General features: G+C 36.4%; 3 protein-coding genes across 3 annotated transcripts; all 3 read left to right on the top strand.

Moving 5' to 3' along the window:
- Nucleotides 1-379: 379 nt before the first annotated feature.
- LOC107680098 (P2Y purinoceptor 14-like) lies at nucleotides 380-4077 on the top strand. Its single transcript, XM_016475863.1, has 3 exons — nucleotides 380-438; nucleotides 2650-3083; nucleotides 3381-4077. The coding sequence occupies exons 2-3, from the start codon at nucleotides 2650-2652 to the stop codon at nucleotides 4075-4077; spliced, it is 1131 nt and encodes a 376-aa protein (XP_016331349.1). The 5' UTR covers nucleotides 380-438.
- A 1182-nt stretch (nucleotides 4078-5259) lies between these two features.
- On the top strand, nucleotides 5260-9070 carry LOC107680080 (probable G-protein coupled receptor 171). The gene is made up of 2 exons (XM_016475840.1): nucleotides 5260-5388; nucleotides 7295-9070. The coding sequence occupies exon 2, from the start codon at nucleotides 7591-7593 to the stop codon at nucleotides 8539-8541; it is 951 nt and encodes a 316-aa protein (XP_016331326.1). The 5' UTR covers nucleotides 5260-5388; nucleotides 7295-7590; the 3' UTR covers nucleotides 8542-9070.
- Nucleotides 9071-10901: 1831 nt separating this feature from the next.
- Nucleotides 10902-17569, top strand: LOC107680084 (clarin-1-like). Its single transcript, XM_016475843.1, has 3 exons — nucleotides 10902-11154; nucleotides 13935-14114; nucleotides 17260-17569. The coding sequence occupies exons 1-3, from the start codon at nucleotides 10902-10904 to the stop codon at nucleotides 17523-17525; spliced, it is 699 nt and encodes a 232-aa protein (XP_016331329.1). The 3' UTR covers nucleotides 17526-17569.
- The last annotated feature ends 1239 nt before the right edge of the window (nucleotides 17570-18808 follow it).

The raw sequence follows: 18808 nt of genomic DNA on the forward strand, positions 1-18808 counted from the left end.
CTCCAACAGTTTTGGTTTAAACAAAACAAAAAAAACTTTTAAAGTATAACACACATAGTCTGAATTTTGCTTCATGTCCGAGAAAACAAAATGGGAACCAAACAATTTTGACTTGCAAATGATTAAAAACTAAAAAACTAAAAATATGATTACAGCTCACAGAGTAGTCCTGTAACTGTTTGTGTATTCTATAACATCAGTGTCTATCATGTGTCACCACAAAATCACCCAACCACCTCACCCCCCGACCACCTGTGTTTGCATTTTTGTCACATACTTTGACTTGTTACATATACTGACACACACACACACACAGAGAGAGAGAGATACATACAAAACCCAATTTCCTCTTTACATGTTACAGAAGGAACTTATGACCAAAAGACCAACTCTAGATCAAAGCTCAGTGGACAGCTTGGCTAAAAGTGAGGATTTCAAGTAAGTTAAACGTGATCAGCTAATTAGCTTTTAGCTTTTTTTGTTAATTGCAATTAAGGTTCTACTATAAACGTTGTTGGGTCAGTTTGAGAGAAGATTTTGTCATTTGTTATTTGCATCTTGTTTATATCATGGATTAATTGTTATTTAAGACAGGACATTTTTGATGTCTCTAAGCTATTTAGCTCTCAGTGTTAAGGAACTTGCTAAAGTTTTAATGTAATATGTATAATTACCACGAAATGATTTGTGATTTATAGAGCACGTTGTGGTTATTTTGTTCTAAATGGCCAATGAACTGAGTAATAGATTGTTTTTTTTCCCTCTCTCTCTAATATGTATTTGTTCAGACATTTAGTTGCTAATGAACAACCTTTTTTGAATGCTTGGCATTATATATAAAAATGTTAGCGTCAGTATCAACACAGTGTGTCAGTATGATATCAGTAGCATTTGTGGTGCAGAAAAGAGCACCTTAAAGTGGCCTCTGTGAACAGACCTGACCTTTATTAAAGAGACGCTTTTTATCAGTCATTGAACTTGATAAATGTCACGTTACGCAGCTCTCATCACTGCAAGAGAACGACAGAGATCTGATTTTGCAACAATAGGTTATGATATAATGATATAACCCTGTGGTGTTGATTCGTCATTTCAGGTCGAAAAAATTCACATTTTGATCTTGTACCATTTTTGGCATCATCGCATCAATAAACGGGCAAATGGGGTCAGGTTAGGCCTAATCATCCCTGACTGAAAAGGGAATATCTTTCTTGTGGTTTGTTACCCAGAATGAGGATGTGCGCTGTGACATTCTGTTGCTTTCTGTGAGAATTGTACACGGAAATATAACAGAAATCACAGCATATTAAAGGAGTGATGATTTTGTCAGATTATGAAGCAGTATTTTAAATGAAAAATAGGTACATTTGTCTGTATTAAAATGCAATATGTGAGCACAGAAAGTAGGAGAGAAGCAAACAGATGTAAAGAGCTGATTTTACTTTTGAGAACATCCGTTTTGAATTGTCAAATTAAATCAGTCTGTACTAAGTTTGACTTGCTTGCACAGGATGCATCTATCGCATGTGCTATTTTTAAAATAGTTGGCTGCACATGCCAACTGTTAGCTGTCTTTAGCTGTTCTGTTGCACAGTGATAAGAGTGTATCAAGATAAAAGAAGCCCAGCGCACCTCAAGAATCTGGTGTTCAGTTTAATTCTGCTACGTTCTATTCAGCTCGGAAGAACACATCCTGTGTGACTAGAGCTTATATGCTTCCCTTTTGATTATTTTTTGAGAACCATTCTAACATTCTAGGAATTCCTTCCATTTTTGTAACCATAAACGAACATTGTCAGAACGTTGCAAGGAGGTTTTTGCACATTGATCTAATAAGAACCTAGACAGAATGGCTGCATTTGAAATCACATACTTCCCTACTACTGTACATAACAGATTAAAAACCGAATGTGAAAAGAGTAGTATGTCCAATTCACAGTATTCATAAAACAGTAGGCCAAAAGTTCCTGGATCACCTACTACTTGTCTGGGCTGCGTAAAAGCATCGTAAACCGAAGTTGATCGTAGCTCCATTGATGACAATGGTTCTATGATCAACTTCGGCTTAAGATTTTACACTTTTGGGAAATGCAGCTCTGAAGTGTGCACCCAATGGACAATTTACTATCCTATGAGGCCATGGGAGAGGATTCGTGAATGACAGTGAAGTGATACAAATGACAATGACAACGTAACAAATGTAGTACGCCTGGCTCCAATTCATACTACGCACATTCATAAAGTACTATATAAAACATACTTTTTAACAGTCACAAAGTAATAACTCATTTAAAAGAAGTACCTGCCCAGAGAGGATGTGATTTCAGATGCAGACACCGTTCTCTAAGGGTTATTTTTAGGTTTAATTTTTATAGCAAGTTTTAATGAGAACGTAGAACATTGCCTATATTCAACCATAAACTTCAAAATATTGTACCGAAGTGTGATTAATGGTTTAATATGTTTAATGTTTTAGAGTCATTAGTCGTCTATTACGTGTATAGACAAAATCTTACAGATAGCCTATAAATATTCTACATTCTATGAATGATGGAGTTACACCATATTTGACCTTTTGAGCTTTGAGGATCAATAAAATCCCATATACAACTTATAGGGACTTTAACTGTCTCTCTTGTGCATTAATAGATGGAGTCAGCCGTTTCACAGATTCGTCGAACTGCAGCCCCACTAACCAGCTTCACCACTGCCCTGGATGACATCACAGAAACAAATACGACGGTCACAGAAACAAATGCTTCCTGCGAATTTTCAAAGATCCCCTCTCACCCTGCTTTCATATTTGCATACTCACTAGTGTTTCTCGTCAGTCTGGTGCTTAATTGCATCACGATGCGGGTTTATTTCTTTTCCAATCAGCGCGTTCAGTCCAGCGTCACGGTCTACATGAAGAACCTGGCGGCAGCTGACTTCTTCCTTTGTCTTTGTTTACCTTTGCGCATTGCTAACTACACCAACAGTTCAGATATAATGCGCAATATTTACTGCAGCTTTGGAGCAACAGCATTCTATCTTAACATGTATGCAAGCATTCTCTTTATGGACTTTATTGCTGCAAACAGGTATGCAACTCACGCAAGCACCTACTTTAGTTCACCTATGAGCAGCCATTATACAGCACTGCTATTGACAACAGTTATTATTGAGGAATAATGTCAGACTGTCACGAATGTCAAATCAAAATCAGAGAGCTGTGTAATAATATCAAAAATGAAACATTACAGCTTTATTCAGAAATAAACATATATAATTTCAAGCATGGCTGCAAAAAAAAAGAACATTGCTATCTATTTTTTATTAAGTAATTTGAATGCATTTATGTATTATGACATTATATTAATATTTTACTCTTACCTCAGGTACCTGAAGATTGTCCGGCCATTGGAGACTCATGCTCTGCAGACGGTTCGTACCGCTCGACACATTTCCATAGGAACGTGGCTTTCCCTGTTAGCCATGTCTTCCGTCTACTTCATCCTCTTTCTCCTGACCTCTTGGGGTCACGTTCACAAGCCTGAGAAAAGCGGCTGCGAGGCCTTACACAGTCCCCAGCTCAGTCTGGTCTACAAAATCACTCACAGTGTGTCTATGGTGCTCTTCACGTTTGTGCTGGTGTCTCTGATTGCTTTGTACTGGGGGACTTTGCAAAAGATCAAACAAGCTCAGTTGTCCATACAGATCACATCCAGAAGCCATAAATTCAGGAAATCGAAGCGTAATATGCTGGTGCTCGTGGTGGTTTTTTGTGTGTGCTTTGTGCCCTACCATTTGGTTAGGCTGCCTTACGCATTCATCAAACCTCAGACGAAGCTCTGCACGGCGCAGGCGTTCTACGTCCTAAAGGAGCTGACTGTCCTGCTATCGGTGCTCAATGCTTGTCTGGATCCACTTATATACTTTATCTTCTGCAAGGCCTTCAGAGCCCAGCTGGGCCTCAGGAGGATGTCTGATTCAATGAGAGACAGCGACGATAAAAGCCAGCAAAGACGAATGAGCAACATGCTGAGCTACATTGAAACAAAGATATCCACATTACGACGTGAAAGTGTCATTTAACACAAAAAAATCTCTTGAAGGATGACACTGTCCTACTAACAATGAAACAAACTATGCAATGCAGATGAAGGCTCATTCAATCTAATGCAGTGTAATACATCAATTTATTAGGTTCCTTCCTTTTCTACATGCAACATTTTATTTTCACTTTCAGTTGATTACAGCGTGATATAGATGCTGATAGATGATATAGAGATGATATAGAGAATTTGTTGTAAGAAATTCATTTTGAAGATTCAAACTGATATTTTATCTTGAAAAATGTGACCTCTTCTACCTGACCACCCAACCAAGAACTGGAATTGGGGATGTGCTTTTTTTTCCAAGTTATAGTGCAATATAATTAATATACAAATGGACAGAACATAGGACATGTTTTTAGCTTGCTATGGAAAAAAAAATACAGAATTTAAAATTAAAAATGGCAAAATAAATATTAAAGTTGTCTTTTTAGCTTAAAAATATGTTTTATTGTTGTTTACTTTAATCCTTTATTGCTATTTTATTTTGAAAAGGAATCGTGCATTAATTTAGTAAACAATGAAGCATTGCTGGTAATAATTGTGGAAAAACACTTTGAAATTACTTCTCTGTTTGGTATTTAAATGGCTTGCCCTTTTAAATGTAAGTATTGAATTTTAAGATATTTTATCTTAAAATGGTAAACCTTATATGATTTGGTATATCTTATGGTAGAATTATGTTGACAACATATCCGCAGGCCAAACAATTTGCCCAGGTAATACTGTGCCAAACTGCAGCTGCAAAACATAAATATTACTGGATGCCCTGTTTGGAGGCTATGCATTGTTTTGTGTTTGTTTTTTAATGATTTTACTGGGTTGCAGAAACTCGATTCAATGATGCGCCTGAAAGCACGGACGCCGTTAAATGACACTAACAGTGCAACTTATGTTCAACACATTGAGAGGAAAGTCAAAACCAACCCATTGTTCTTTCAAACCAGGAACTTACAGCGCAGAGAGCGCATGCAAACGAGAGCCATAGACTAGTGGTTTGTGGTCGTCTACAGACACAGAATCTGGAAAGTTTACGTTTCCGCTGCGTCATTTCACTTCATTGTAGGTGTGGTAAATGCTTTCCTCCATTGGCTGATATAATTGAGACCAAACCCCAAGTAAAACGGAAACTGGATTTGTAACGTAGTTGAGCCAGCGAAGAAACTCTCCGAACGAGTATCTCAGTAGCTGTATAGATCTTTCAACAAGAACAATACACAGCTAGAGAGCAGGATTGCATTACTCCAGCGTCTGATCTGATGTCTGCTGGAGAAGCCAGTCTGGTCATGCGGTAAGTTATCAAAATCTAATTCTGATACGAGGCACAAAGCGTTTGTTTCTTCATGAGATGCTATGCATCTGATAATCAGCCAAAGTTTCTAAACTGATTCAGACTGACTTTTGATGTCCTCCATGTGTATTTACTTCCTGGAGAGACAGGTGTGGGAAACGACAAACAATGTGCACGATGTTAATGAGCAATGAAGGATATTTTATTTTATTAAAAAGTGAAATAGAACCATTTAAATAAAAAATAATTAAAAAAATAAATAAATAGACATATTTCTAAGTTCCACCTGTATTTTATTGTCCATTAATGTAAATGAGTTTCCTTTTTCAGCACATTAGATGACCACAATCTGACTCACTTCCCTTAAGCGCATATTCAATGTTTTCCTCACCACCATTGGCAGAATATGCTAACAAAGACCAGTTTTTGGTCAAAACAGTGTCTGCCCTTCGTAATCCAGTATAAATTCAAGATGAAATGATGAGTGTTGAGCAAAAGACCTGGAATCCACTGCTCCACAAGAACCAAACAGATTGTATTGCAGTTGTGGATTACTTTGAGAAAGATACAAAGTTATGCTTTTAATTTACATTTTTGTCCTGAAATCATAATGTTGCGGTTAGTGACTTTAAGAAAAAGTCAAACTACGCACTTTGACTATCAGCAATGGGCTTTTAGGTATTTGAGGTGTAAATTATTGGCTCTTGAGGGGTCTCTTTGTTAGTGAATGTTAGTGTTGAAAAATGCACAACAAATTCAAATAAACTGTAGCTGTTATTTATGTCATATTTATATCAAATGAAAAGCATACAGTTAAGGCGTTATTGCCACAAAACCCTGCTAAACTATTAAAAAATATACACTTTAAGAACTCTCACTTACTGTCTGCATTATTAGTGTGGAAGCAGACATGACAAGAGCACAATTTCATTTGCTACTGTTTTATTTGATACTAGAAAAGTTAATGTACTGTACCGTAACATACCTGCTTGCAACTTTGAATATTTGTAAGATATCTTATGTGAAGACACAGTTGCAGATTATTTATTTATTTATTTATTAGTTACTTAGTTAGTTAGGTAGGTAGGTAGTTAGTTAGTTAGTATATTTATTCTGTTTAATTAAATGAAACAAAATGGGAACCCAACTTAAACACTCCTTTTATGGACACTGAGGACAAGATGGTTTACTAAACAGCAACTTGACTGCCAGGTGATCTAAACATATTGGTAACACTTTAGGTCCTATTAGTTAATGCATTTACTAACATTAGTTAATCATTTATAATACATTAGTTAGGCCTACAGTATTTATTCATTAAACATTAGTTATTCAGTAAACTTCAGTTAATGAAAATACACCTATTCATTGTCAGTTCAAGGCCATTAAATAACATTAACAGATATAACTTTTGATTTTAATAATGTATTTGTAAATAATAATAATAATAATAATAATGCATTTAATCAAAATTAAGATTTTTAAAAATATATATGCTTTAGGATTTTTAGTTCTATGTTATTTGTAATTTGTACTATGTCATTCTATGTAATTACTATGTAAATACTAATGTAGTTAACTAATGTTAATAATTATAACCTTATTTTGAAAAGTGTTACTAGCTTCTCGATCATGGAAGAAGCTGTCTTTAATATTAAAGGACAATGTTTTTCAGACTAAACATTAATAGTGCGGCGATCCAGAGAAAATATCAAGAAACTGATATAATGTCATTGAATTGATGCTTTGATTGCAGTTGCCTTGATGCACATTGTTGTCATCACATCTAAACCAGCTTCAGCATGTGCATATATTCATATAAACAGTTCATATATTATTGTGAAACATAACTAAAAACAGGAAAAGGAGGTAAAAACACATTTTTTTTCTTTCTGTTTCTTTCCAGGATTGCTACATAACATTTTCTATTTGATGCTGATACGTGACATCATATCCTTAGCGAGCAAACAGGAAAATGCTTTCGCGTGCTTAAACAGGGGATTTACCACTTCCTCTACTGATACCTTTTACTTTCTGCTGAAGTGAAAGACGGAATTGTGTTCAGATCAGCTTCGATTATTCTCGGTGGTCTGACAAGACTTAGAAGGTATAGTCACGTGAAGAAAGGGAGAAGTAAAACATACGTATTTGACAGCCTTGATTTGACTTATTTATTAGCGCTTACACAGTCCAGATCCGAAAATGGAGAGTTCGAACGCCAGTGTCTGTGTGGTCAACGACAACATGGTGCCCTTCGCCACAGTCTACATCCTCATCTTCCTGATTGGAATGGCTGCCAGCCTGGTGGCGCTATGGGCCTTCATAACCAGCCGAAGTGCTAAAAAGTGCATTAATGTTTACCTCATCAATCTCCTGACGTCCGACTTCCTCCTCATGTTGGCATTACCTGTCAAGATTGCCAAAGACCTGGGCAATGATTCTCTGAGTTTGACCATCTTTCTCTGCCGAGTGAGTGCGCCGCTCATCTACATCAACATGTACGCGTCTGTCATCTTTCTAGCTTTTGTTAGCGTGCAGCGCTACCTCCAGATCACCCGCAGCTCCAAGCTGCTCCGACTGCAGGAAGTGGGCTTTGCGGTGCTGATGTCTTCGGTGGTCTGGTTCCTCGTGCTCTTCATCAACGTGCCCAACATGGCCATCCCTATCAAAGAAAACGTTGAATACAAAGTTGGCCTGACGTGTTCAGACTTAAAAGATGATTTCGCCAAGCATTGGCACGCATTGTCTGTGTTTCTGGGCATGGCCATCTTCTTCAACTCCTCGGTAGCGGTGCTGTTGTCCAACGGCCTGGTCTTGAAGCGGCTCTGGGGTCGGCGTGAATCTGACCCCGAGGAACAGGCTAGTGCCCAACATGCCTTCATAAACATTGCATTGGTGACCTTGGCATACGTGGTGTGCTTCGTGCCGTACCATGCTGTGCGTATGCCGTACACATTTACGCAGATAGAGGTCATCACCGAATGCACATTAAGGAAGAATCTGTTCCTGGCTAAAGAGTCGACTCTGCTTCTTGCCATCCTGCACCTGTGCTTCGATCCAGTGCTGTACTTTGTCATCTGCCGTGCATTCAGGCAACAGATCACGAAGGCCTTCTCAAAGAGAGGCAGCGTTCCGACCGCAGACACAGAGTGAAAATTCAGCCGGAGGAGAGTTATGGACCAAGTATTAGTGCAAAATAATTTGCTGAATGTCAATGTAGTGTAAAGAAAGAGTTTCTTAAAGAACTGTGGATTAGTAATGTAGGAAAAGCTACAAGAAAAAAGAAAAAAAAATCAACAAAGCAGACTGAAGCCTGTGGAAAAAGAATGGACAAAGACCTATTTGAGAGAAAAAAAAAAAGTCAGTTAAAAAAGCTGTGGCAATACTAGTTGATAAGAATTTTGTATGTATGTAAACATAACTAAATCTACAGAAGATGTACTGTACAATGATGCTCAGAGGTGTTTAATTGTACTTATATACAAAAAGGACCAAGAGCCAGGACTCGGACTTCCACCATCACAAGGACAACCGCACCTCAAGCATGAAATTGACTATGTTTTCGTTTTATTTATTTTTCATTCAGTGTGAAATTGTTTGTATAAGTTGTATTCCATATCCCAAATTCATAATGACAATCAATAAATAGACCTTTTTCACATTTACGGGTTTCTCAGCAGCGTCCCCGTCGTCATAGTTGGGTAAATTTCCAGAGGAATGAATGGGAGAGTACCACAAATAAAAAAAATTTTGCATTCCCATTTGCTCAAATAGCAAAACTCCACAGTAGTTTTTTCACAACTTTCAAGAACGGAAAAAAAATAGATAAAGACTGATAACGGCAGTCAGAAGAGAGAACAAATTTACCGTCACTCCCATAGACGCTGCATTAGAAACACCCTTGCATTAGTGTTAACTTTTATTTATTTTTTTTGTAATTTGATGCAGAGGTGATATAATACACCATTGGCCATTGAAACGCACGAAAAATAATTAAGTTTTAAGTATGGCTGTATCCGAAATCGCCCCCTACACCCTCATTCACTATTCCCTACATTAGGTCACTAATTCAGTTTACTTGCAGGAATGAATGAAAAGAAGTGAGTGAATTTGGACACTGAGGGCGGTCGCCGTGATTTTGCCAAGTAAGACATGGATCAACATTACTGTCCAAAAATACAGACTTAACCCAATCCCTACCCCTAAACCTAACCTTACCCATAATTTATTCCTAAAATCAGAGGGAAATGATAGCTGATTAACAAGAGTGTAGAAGCACCTAATCCTGATTGTAAGCCTAAAACTGACATTTCCTGAAAAATTATCTCTCAATTCTGGTTGGTTGATTGGAATGATGTTCCAGGATCAACAAGGATGTTGATCCAGGAACATGTTGTACTTGGTCAAATCACGCTCACCCACTGAGGGCACCGAAAGGACTGCCGCTTTTGGATAGTTTGTGCTTGCAGTTTAATAATCATTTGAAACTGGCAAACTGGCCGCTCCAGTAGTAAGATTAAAGGATTTATCTTGAACTCGGTCATGGAAATTGTATTCCATGTATAAGTTAAATGTATAGGTTAAAAAAATAATAATCAATTTACAGTGAATTTATTCCTGTGTTGTATTACTCTGTATTATGCCGTGGACGAGTGCTTAGTAAAATGAATGGGTGGATGATTCATCTGTGTGTGCCATCATCTGGTGAGGCGTGGCGACTCTTACAGTGCATTATGGGTATTCTCTAGCCTTTCAGCATCAGTTGTACACACGTTTTTGCGGTGCATTGTGGGATTGCATGAGTGCACTCGAAAATATCTACTATGGTTTCGGACACCACTACAAATGGCTGTCCCCTCAAATATATAGTGCCCTATTTAAGGGTATAGGGGCGATTTTGGATACAGCCTATGTTTCTCAAATTATAAGGGTTGATTATAAAGAAATGTTTTTATTTTGTTTTACTCTTTTAACTATTTTAGTTTTAATAAATCATTGTTACCACATTTAATAATGTCTTATTTCTCTCCGGAGTCTCTTTCTGATTAATGACCTTTTGCATTGAAGGTTACATCATTTTTGCTCTGATGGCATGCTGTGTGTCAGGAAAGCCTAGTGAAGGCTAAGTCAAAACGGGCATGGCTATTATTTACTTGGGATATTATTTCATATTCATACATTTAGCTAGCCCGCTATTATACCACACATAATAAACTGTAACCCTATTAAATGCAGCCAGAGATGGGGCGAGACATTCAACCCGGTTGCTTGGAGACGGAGGACGGTGAAGGCGCTTGGCGTAACTCTATCCAGAGAAGACATTGGGATCCAACTTTACTCGGCCAACATGTGCTACCTAGCATTAGGGATCGTTTTATAGCATTCGTTTAGACTTAAAGGGGAAATCGACAACAGCACAATGTCCTTTCCCATGTTGGATTATAGGAAGATCGCCGTTGCGCGTTATTCTGTGGATATCCATTGATTACTGTGGCTGCGCTCTGTCAAACATAATGCCTAGCCGTCAAAAGCGAATTATATTCTCTGTCGCTGGCGTGTTTTGCTTTGGTTGTGTTCTGGTCGTGGCTGCCGCGATGGGGACGCAGTTTTGGGTTCAAGCGGCGGTTCTGTGCAAGACGGGCGCGCAGATCGTCAACGCGTCCGGAGCAGAGCTGGAGAAATTCATCGGAAGGACGAGCTACGGACTTTTCCACGGCCAGGGCATGAAACAGTGTGGTCTGGGAGACAGACCCTTTTATTTCGCTTGTGAGTAACTTAATCATATCAACCCGTTTAATCCCAATTTTGTTTCCAAGGTACATGAAAATATCCAAATGATGTGTCATTAGTAACCCTTTGAAATAACCAGCAACTGTTTTTTTCTTTCTTTTTGGAAAAGTGTGTGAAAAATTGTGTTTTATGGTCGGTCAAAATTGTGACCGGTGGGATAATGTGTGTAGGCTACTGAATTAACATAATTCTGCAGTCATAAAAAAAAAAAAAAGATATATCTTTAAACTGTTTGATCACATTCTAGGGTTACTATTATACATTAAAAAAAAAACTTATTAAAAAACATTGATAGGAATGCTGAGATAAAAGACAAAATATACAACCATCAGCATATTTCAAAATGTTTACCTTTTTGTGCATTAGTGATACCAGTATTACCACATCGATATTGTAAATTATTTGTCACATTTAAACTTTTAATTTAGTGCAATATTTTGTCATTGCAACAATTTAGTGCAATTTTCAACAACTGCAATTGGATTTATATTGTATACCTAAATTCACCGTTATCCCACCGGTCACTGTTGTGACCATCAAGATGTTTACTCATTCTATGACCATGCACACTCAACAAAACTGAATATATGTGAATTCATATATTAATACTAGACAGCCTAAAGATAATGTGTACCAAAAACCTTTGTCATATCGTTATGTTAGCCTTTCGTTTTTGGAGCTTTGATGCAGCCATCATCTTTTCAAGGTGCAAACAGGAAATACAATGCTCTGGTCATGTGACAATTTGCACTAACCATGTGAAACCTCACATATTTAATTGAGACCCTTTATTTATTTATTTAATCCATATTTGCAGGAAGTGTACTAAAACATCAGTCAGTAAGTTTTTTTAGAGCTTCATAAATGAAAACCTCTTTTTTTTTTTACGGTCACTATTGTGACCGGTAGGATTAAATGGGTTAAGACATTGTCGACATTTATTCACCCTCATGCTGTTCCAAACCTGTATGAGTTTCTTTCTTCTGCTGAACATAAAAGAAGATATTTAGAAGAATGTTGGGAACCAAACAGCTGCTATAGGCTAACCATTGACGTCCACAGTATTGTTTCCTCTGCTATGGAAGTCAATGGCTACCAGCAACTGTTTGGTTACCAACATTCATCTAAATATCTTCTTTTTTGTTTTTTTTTGTTTTTTTTTTACACTTAAAAAAAGGGGGTAGAGAAGGTAAAAAAGGTGTCCCTTATAGGGACAAAATGTTGCACCCCTAAAGGTACCATTTCTATACTTTTTTTTCTCTCAGTGAAGAAAGAAACTTCAGAAAGAAAAGGGTGAATAAAAAACCATGACAGAATTTTTATTTTTGGATGAGCTATGCCTTTAAGAAAAGAACAGTACAAGTGTTTAAAAGCACACCAGAAATATAAATAGTTTTATTATTTAGACCACACAGAAATGCAATATAAGAAAACGGTAATACTGTAGTACATGTGCATATACAGCTTCTCTAAAAGTGTTTGGACACTTGAGCACTTAAATAGTAGGCCTACCCTTGTTGCATTACAATAAATAACAATCATAACAATTAACACATTTATTTTAAGTCATAAAACAATAGATAAGCTGTACAAAATGAAGACAGTATTGTGATCTTTGTGGATCCTAATCAAATAGTGGAACCTATCAGTTAATGTACTGAGCACATGTGTGAACTTGAAGGGAAGTGACTTCAAATCACGTTGAAAGTTGGTTAAAGGTCACTGCAAAAACTGCTCAGAAAAGTCAAGTTAGTGATCAGAAAAGCTCTTGCATCATTCCTTTGCAGGTACCACGTGTGCTTTGTTATTTTGTATCTAATGCAATTACTTTTTTTTTTATATTGATCCTTAATGTTATTATATGGCATAGTGCATGAGTCATATGGACTACTTTCATGATATTTTTATACTGATTTTGCATCCTTTATGAAGCATTAAAAGCTTTTGTAAATGCTTGGAAAAAGTTAGTCAAAGTTTCTCCTTTGTGTTCTATGAAAGAAAGAAAGATATACAGGGTTGGAACGACAATGATGACAGAATTTTCAATTCAATACCCTTTAAAGGTCCAAATACGTTTTGAGTCCACTGATGTGTAACAAACCTTTTTCAAAATGACCTTCACAAACACATCTAATTTTTTAAGTCATCATCAATCTTTTGCTTTAGAAAAATGTCCCTTCGTCTTTCATGCATAGCAAGTAAACCCCCTTCAGACTATAGATTTAACAGATTTAAAAGAGTCTAAGGGGCTGTTTCAAGAGACATCTGATTCATTGTTCAGTTTATCAGATTTTAGTTTTTCAGTTGTTTTGTCTCGAGGTTTGGGAGGGACTCATCTCGTTGATGGGGTTTTGAATGGGTCTCAGATTGATCTTTCATGACAGCTTCATGTACAATGATTCATTCTTTCCTAATGAGATCTGGAAAAGCCCCAGATTTGAGAGCCAGACTTTTAGCAGAACAAAAGAATATTGTCATCGTAAATTAGTTTTTTACTCACAGGGAGATGCATGCAAATTGTGGACAGATATGATCAGAGATTACTTTTAATGATTAAAATCAATTTTCATACATACTATACTGAAATCTTATCCTCAAAATTATTCGGAGATAAGGGCCAAAGTCAAAATCAAACATAGTCACTCACAATAGCTTGAAGACGTTGATGACAAATTAAAAGCTGATTCAAAAACACCAATCCTAAGTTAGGACTCAAACAATGGAGATCATGTTAGAAACCTCTTTATTCTGTGTAGTTTTCCCTGACCTGATGGACACGGGTCCGGCCAGTCTCCATGTGAGCGTGATCTTCTTCTGCGTGGTGCTCATCGTCTTCTCCTCAGTGTCCTGTGCTTTCTTCTTTTACAATGCTTTCGGAAGCCCATATGAGACACTGCATGGACCCCAGGGCCTTTACCTCTGGAACATGATAAGCTGTAAGACTTTGCTCAGATACACACACACACACACGCACACACACGCAGAGACGTTTGGACACAGTCACACCTGATGTACCTACAATGATCACTAATCACTAAACTTTGTTCACTCGGAAATTTGCAGTAAATTTTAGATATAATTACAGAAAAAAGTAACATTATATTGTCTTTGTCCCATGTATTTTATTATATTAATTATACTTTATTTACTTTATTATATTAATTAAAACATTATTTTTTAGAGTGTGTTCTTTATTACTACTATTATTGAACTCATCAAATTATTATCAAACCAATCAAAAATGATTCTCACTTAGGACATTATTTAAACCAACTTCATAAAGTACACACGCACGCACGCACGCACACACACACACACACCCAGACAAGTTTGGACACGGTCGCACCTGCTGTACCTAGAGTACCATGAACAATAAACACTAAACTTTTTTTTCACTCAGAAATTTGTAATAAATTTTAGATATAATAATAGAAGGAACATTAAATTATGTATTTGTCCTATTTACTACTTTGAAAAATATTTTTTTACATTGTGTTCTTTATTACTACTATGATTAAACTCATCAAATTATCATCAAACCAATCAAAACTAAATGATTCTCACTTATTACATTCTTTAAACCAACTCCATGAAGTATGATAATTGCTGTTTCTCTGTAATTATTTGTGAAATTTACTAGCAATTTCTGAGTGAAAATGTATTTAAAGTAAATTTTTTTCAGTGTATCCAGTCCAAATCATTCATTAAAAATGAAATGATAATAATAATAATAATTTAGTAAATAAAATAACTTGGTAAATATAATAAACAAATCTACAGAAGTTCATAACCAAAACAATATATATATATATATATATATATACAGTGGGTACGGAAAGTATTCAGACCCCCTTAAATTTTTCACTCCCCAAATCCAGGTGTGAAAAACTTGTTGCATCTTTCCCAAAAAGACTCATGGCTGTATTAGATCAAAAGGGTGCTTCTACTAAATACTGAGCAAAGGGTCTGAATACTTAGGACCATGTGATATTTCAGTTTTTCTTTTTTAATAAATCTGCAAAAATGTCAACGATTCTGTGTTTTTCTGTCAATATGGGGTGCTGTGTGTACATTAATGAGGAAAAAAAATTAACTTAAATGATTTTAGCAAATGGCTGCAATATAACAAAGAGTGAAAAATTTAAGGGGGTCTGAATACTTTCCGTACCCACTGTATGTGTTTGTGTGTGTGTGATAAAATAATACATATTTCAAGCATTTACACAAATAAAAAGAATCACTGTTAATGTTATGTCAAAGTAGAGCTTTTACCAGGTCAATAAATAGCAGCTGGAATTCTTGAATCTTGAGAGAAAATCCTGAAGACAGTATGTTATAAATATTTAATGCATACATCCATTTAGACAGGCTCTTTTCTGAAGCACGGTAAAAACGAGCCTCTGCAATTGTTAATATCTCTCTGTTAGTAGTGAGAGAGTGATCTCAGCTATACTGAGAAGAGAGAATTGGATGATAAATAAATAAAGTGATGGAAATGAATGCGCTTGGTGGAACTGGCCAGATTTCCACTGCATCTCTAGTGTCAGGTGCCTCCGTTGTGTGTGTACTGATGGCACTCTAATAGAGCATTTGACCTGTCCACACAACTGAACAACATTAACTCAAACATAAAGCAGAATCGCTTGCAGATAATGGGAAGTAAGAATACCGTCAGTATTAAAAATAATAATAATTAATAACTGCAGCTAGTACTGGAACTACCTATGTTATAAGTGGAAGTACATTTGGTTTTTGTTAAATTGTGTTAAAAAATTAAATAAATACACTCTAAAAAATGCTGGGTTAAATATAACCCAGCACTGGGTTAAAAAGGGACAAACCCAGCGGTTGGGTTGTTTTGGGTTGTTTATTTAACCCAGCATTTTTTAGAGTGTACATACATAACAACAATTAACTTTATTTTTATTTTAAGCAAAAGCATATCAAGTGTCCTTTCATTTTTACACTGATTAATACAGGGCGGTAAAAAAAAACAGTATTGGCACAATTAATTTTACATTTTGAATATGGTTACATTTGCACTTAAAATACATATATTTTGGTTCAGAAGTTTGGGGTTGGTAGGATTTTTTTTTTTCTCATTGGCTGCATTTATGTGATGTGTTTTTTGGCTGCATTTATGTGATCAAATATACAGTCAAAATAGTAATATTGTGAAATATTATCATAGTTAAAAATACCTCTACCTGTTTTTGAATATATTTTAAAATATATTTTGAATATGTAATTTATTTATGTGATCAGTGCTGGATTTTCAGCATCATTACAATATGCCAATTTGCTGCTCAACAAACATTTCTGATTATTATTATCACGTTGTTGAAAACAGCTGTGCTTTTTTTTTTATTTCTTGGAAACCGTGATACCTATTATTTCAGGATCAAAGGGATGAATAGAAAGTTCAAAAGAACAGCATTTATTCAAAATACTATTTTTTTTGTAACAACGTAAGACTTTACTGTCACTTTTGATCAATTTAATGAATTCTTACTGAATAAAAGTATTCATTTGAGTCTTAAAAAATTTGCCCCAAACTTCTGAATGGTAGTATATATATATATTGCTCACTGCCCTTTTTATGGTACTTTTTTGCCGTTTTGGAGACTGCATAAAAAAGGGCAGACATACTTTTATTTAGGGCTGTATTTGAAGGCCCTAAAAAGCGAAATAGATTTAAAGTATCACTTATACTTCCCAAGATAAAATGCACTTTTAAATGGCAAGGTAAACAAAGCTCCTTTATAGTGAAGGGATGTGGTAAAAACCTAAGTGTCAAGAATACAGCTAAACTCAAACAATGGTTGCTCTGAGGCTTTTCTTATTTAAAGGGAGTTAATAGTTCAATAGTCCAACCAAATATGAGTCATTTGGTCTAACTCATTACAAACCTGTATTAAGTGAGAAAGTCAGTAAGGGCCCAGTGTTGTTTTGAAGACCATTGACTTTCACTGCATGGTCAAAAACATGAAAATAATGACAGCATTTTCATCTCCTTCAGAAGAGTTTTTGTTTATTATGCATTTTATTTATGCTTTTATCTATCATTCTATTTCCTGTCAGGTTTGTGCGCCTGCATGGTCCTCATCCTGTTCTCCTCGGAGGTCAAGCTGCACCACCTGACCGAGATCATCTTCAACTTCAACGAGGCCAGCTTCGTCTACAAGACGCAAAACGAGAGGTACGACAAATCCTTCTGGCTCGTCTTCCTCACCTTCCTCATGCACGGCCTCAACATCTTGCTCATCCGCCTGGCTGGGATCCAGTTCCCCTTTCAGGAGGCCAAAGAGTCTGATGCGAGCACAGGAGCGGCGGATCTCATGTACTGACCAGCTCTTTTGTTCTGCTTCCTCCCCTGCACACGACATCCTACCGCAGCGACCAGCACTTCTCAATAGGAGTCTTCCGAAGAGCGGCATCCGTTTTGTTTACAGCTGAACACATCTGAGCCTCTTAAGCCATTGATGAACTTGGAGATGCTTGGTGTCTTATCTCGCAGCGGGGAGGCATTCATTCTGTCAATCACTCAGACAATTAACGCTCACGATTTCAAACGGCTGATGAAAACACCCTGTAGTTTCCAGTCTGGCTGGGGACGTGACAGTTTCCTTTGGTTGCGGATCTTTTATAATCAGAAAGGGATGCGATTGACAATTCTACAGTGACCCCAGAAACTGTTTGGACACTTAAGCCACACTTTAATATGCATGAATGTCTTTGCATTACATAACAAAATGGCAAACCAAGCACCATTTGTTTTAAAAAATAGTACAGGCACATTTTTAACAGAACACTGCACCAAAATAAGTTTGTTTGACTTTATTAATTCACTACAGCTCACCAATTAAAAGTATTACCAAAAATAGCTAAAACCATAAAAAAAAAACGTGTTGCATTACTTAAAATGAGATTAAATAAAATCTTTTTTAAAAATCTCATTTGTTTAGTTTGAAGTACTTCAAATTTATGTTTTTATATATGCCTAGATATTTAAATAAAACATGCATGTAAATGCATAAAAAAATATTAATATAATAAAATGATGTTGCATCTAGCTTATATGCATCCAACTATAACCGTGGCTTTAGAATACCAGAAAGATGAAACAATTCATATTGACTTATCACTTTGTTCTCATTAACTTTTCCACGTTTAACTGATATTGTATAATTTTATTGTATTTGCATATTTCATAAATTCTTCTTATTTGCGAAGAATTTGCGCGTTGTGCCAATGTGCACTTATTCATAATATAATGTGATGTTTAATAAATCAAGTGTTTGGTATGTAAACACTGAAATGTTCTCAGATGCTATTTTTGTCACAAAGCAAGGCCAGACACAACAGGTAAGTGCAAAACAGGATGGTTTATTGACTGGGTAAGTGGATGACTGGAATAGGTGAGTTAAAGGCAGGTGAATGTCAACACAGTGAATGGTTCCAGGGTGCTTATCTGCGTTCTGGTGGTGAGGATCGTATGCCGGTTACGTTTGAGATCGTGGAACCGTTTCCAAGGAGTCGTTGGAGGATCGCGGGAGAAACAGCAGGTAATTCGTTCTCAGAGAATTTGGCAGAGAGAGTCCTGAGTAGTTCGTAGGACTGAACGGTAGAC

The sequence above is a fragment of the Sinocyclocheilus anshuiensis genome, unplaced genomic scaffold, assembly GCF_001515605.1.
Source record: "Sinocyclocheilus anshuiensis isolate Anshui unplaced genomic scaffold, SAMN03320099.WGS_v1.1 scaffold853, whole genome shotgun sequence".
Lineage (NCBI taxonomy): Eukaryota > Metazoa > Chordata > Actinopteri > Cypriniformes > Cyprinidae > Sinocyclocheilus > Sinocyclocheilus anshuiensis.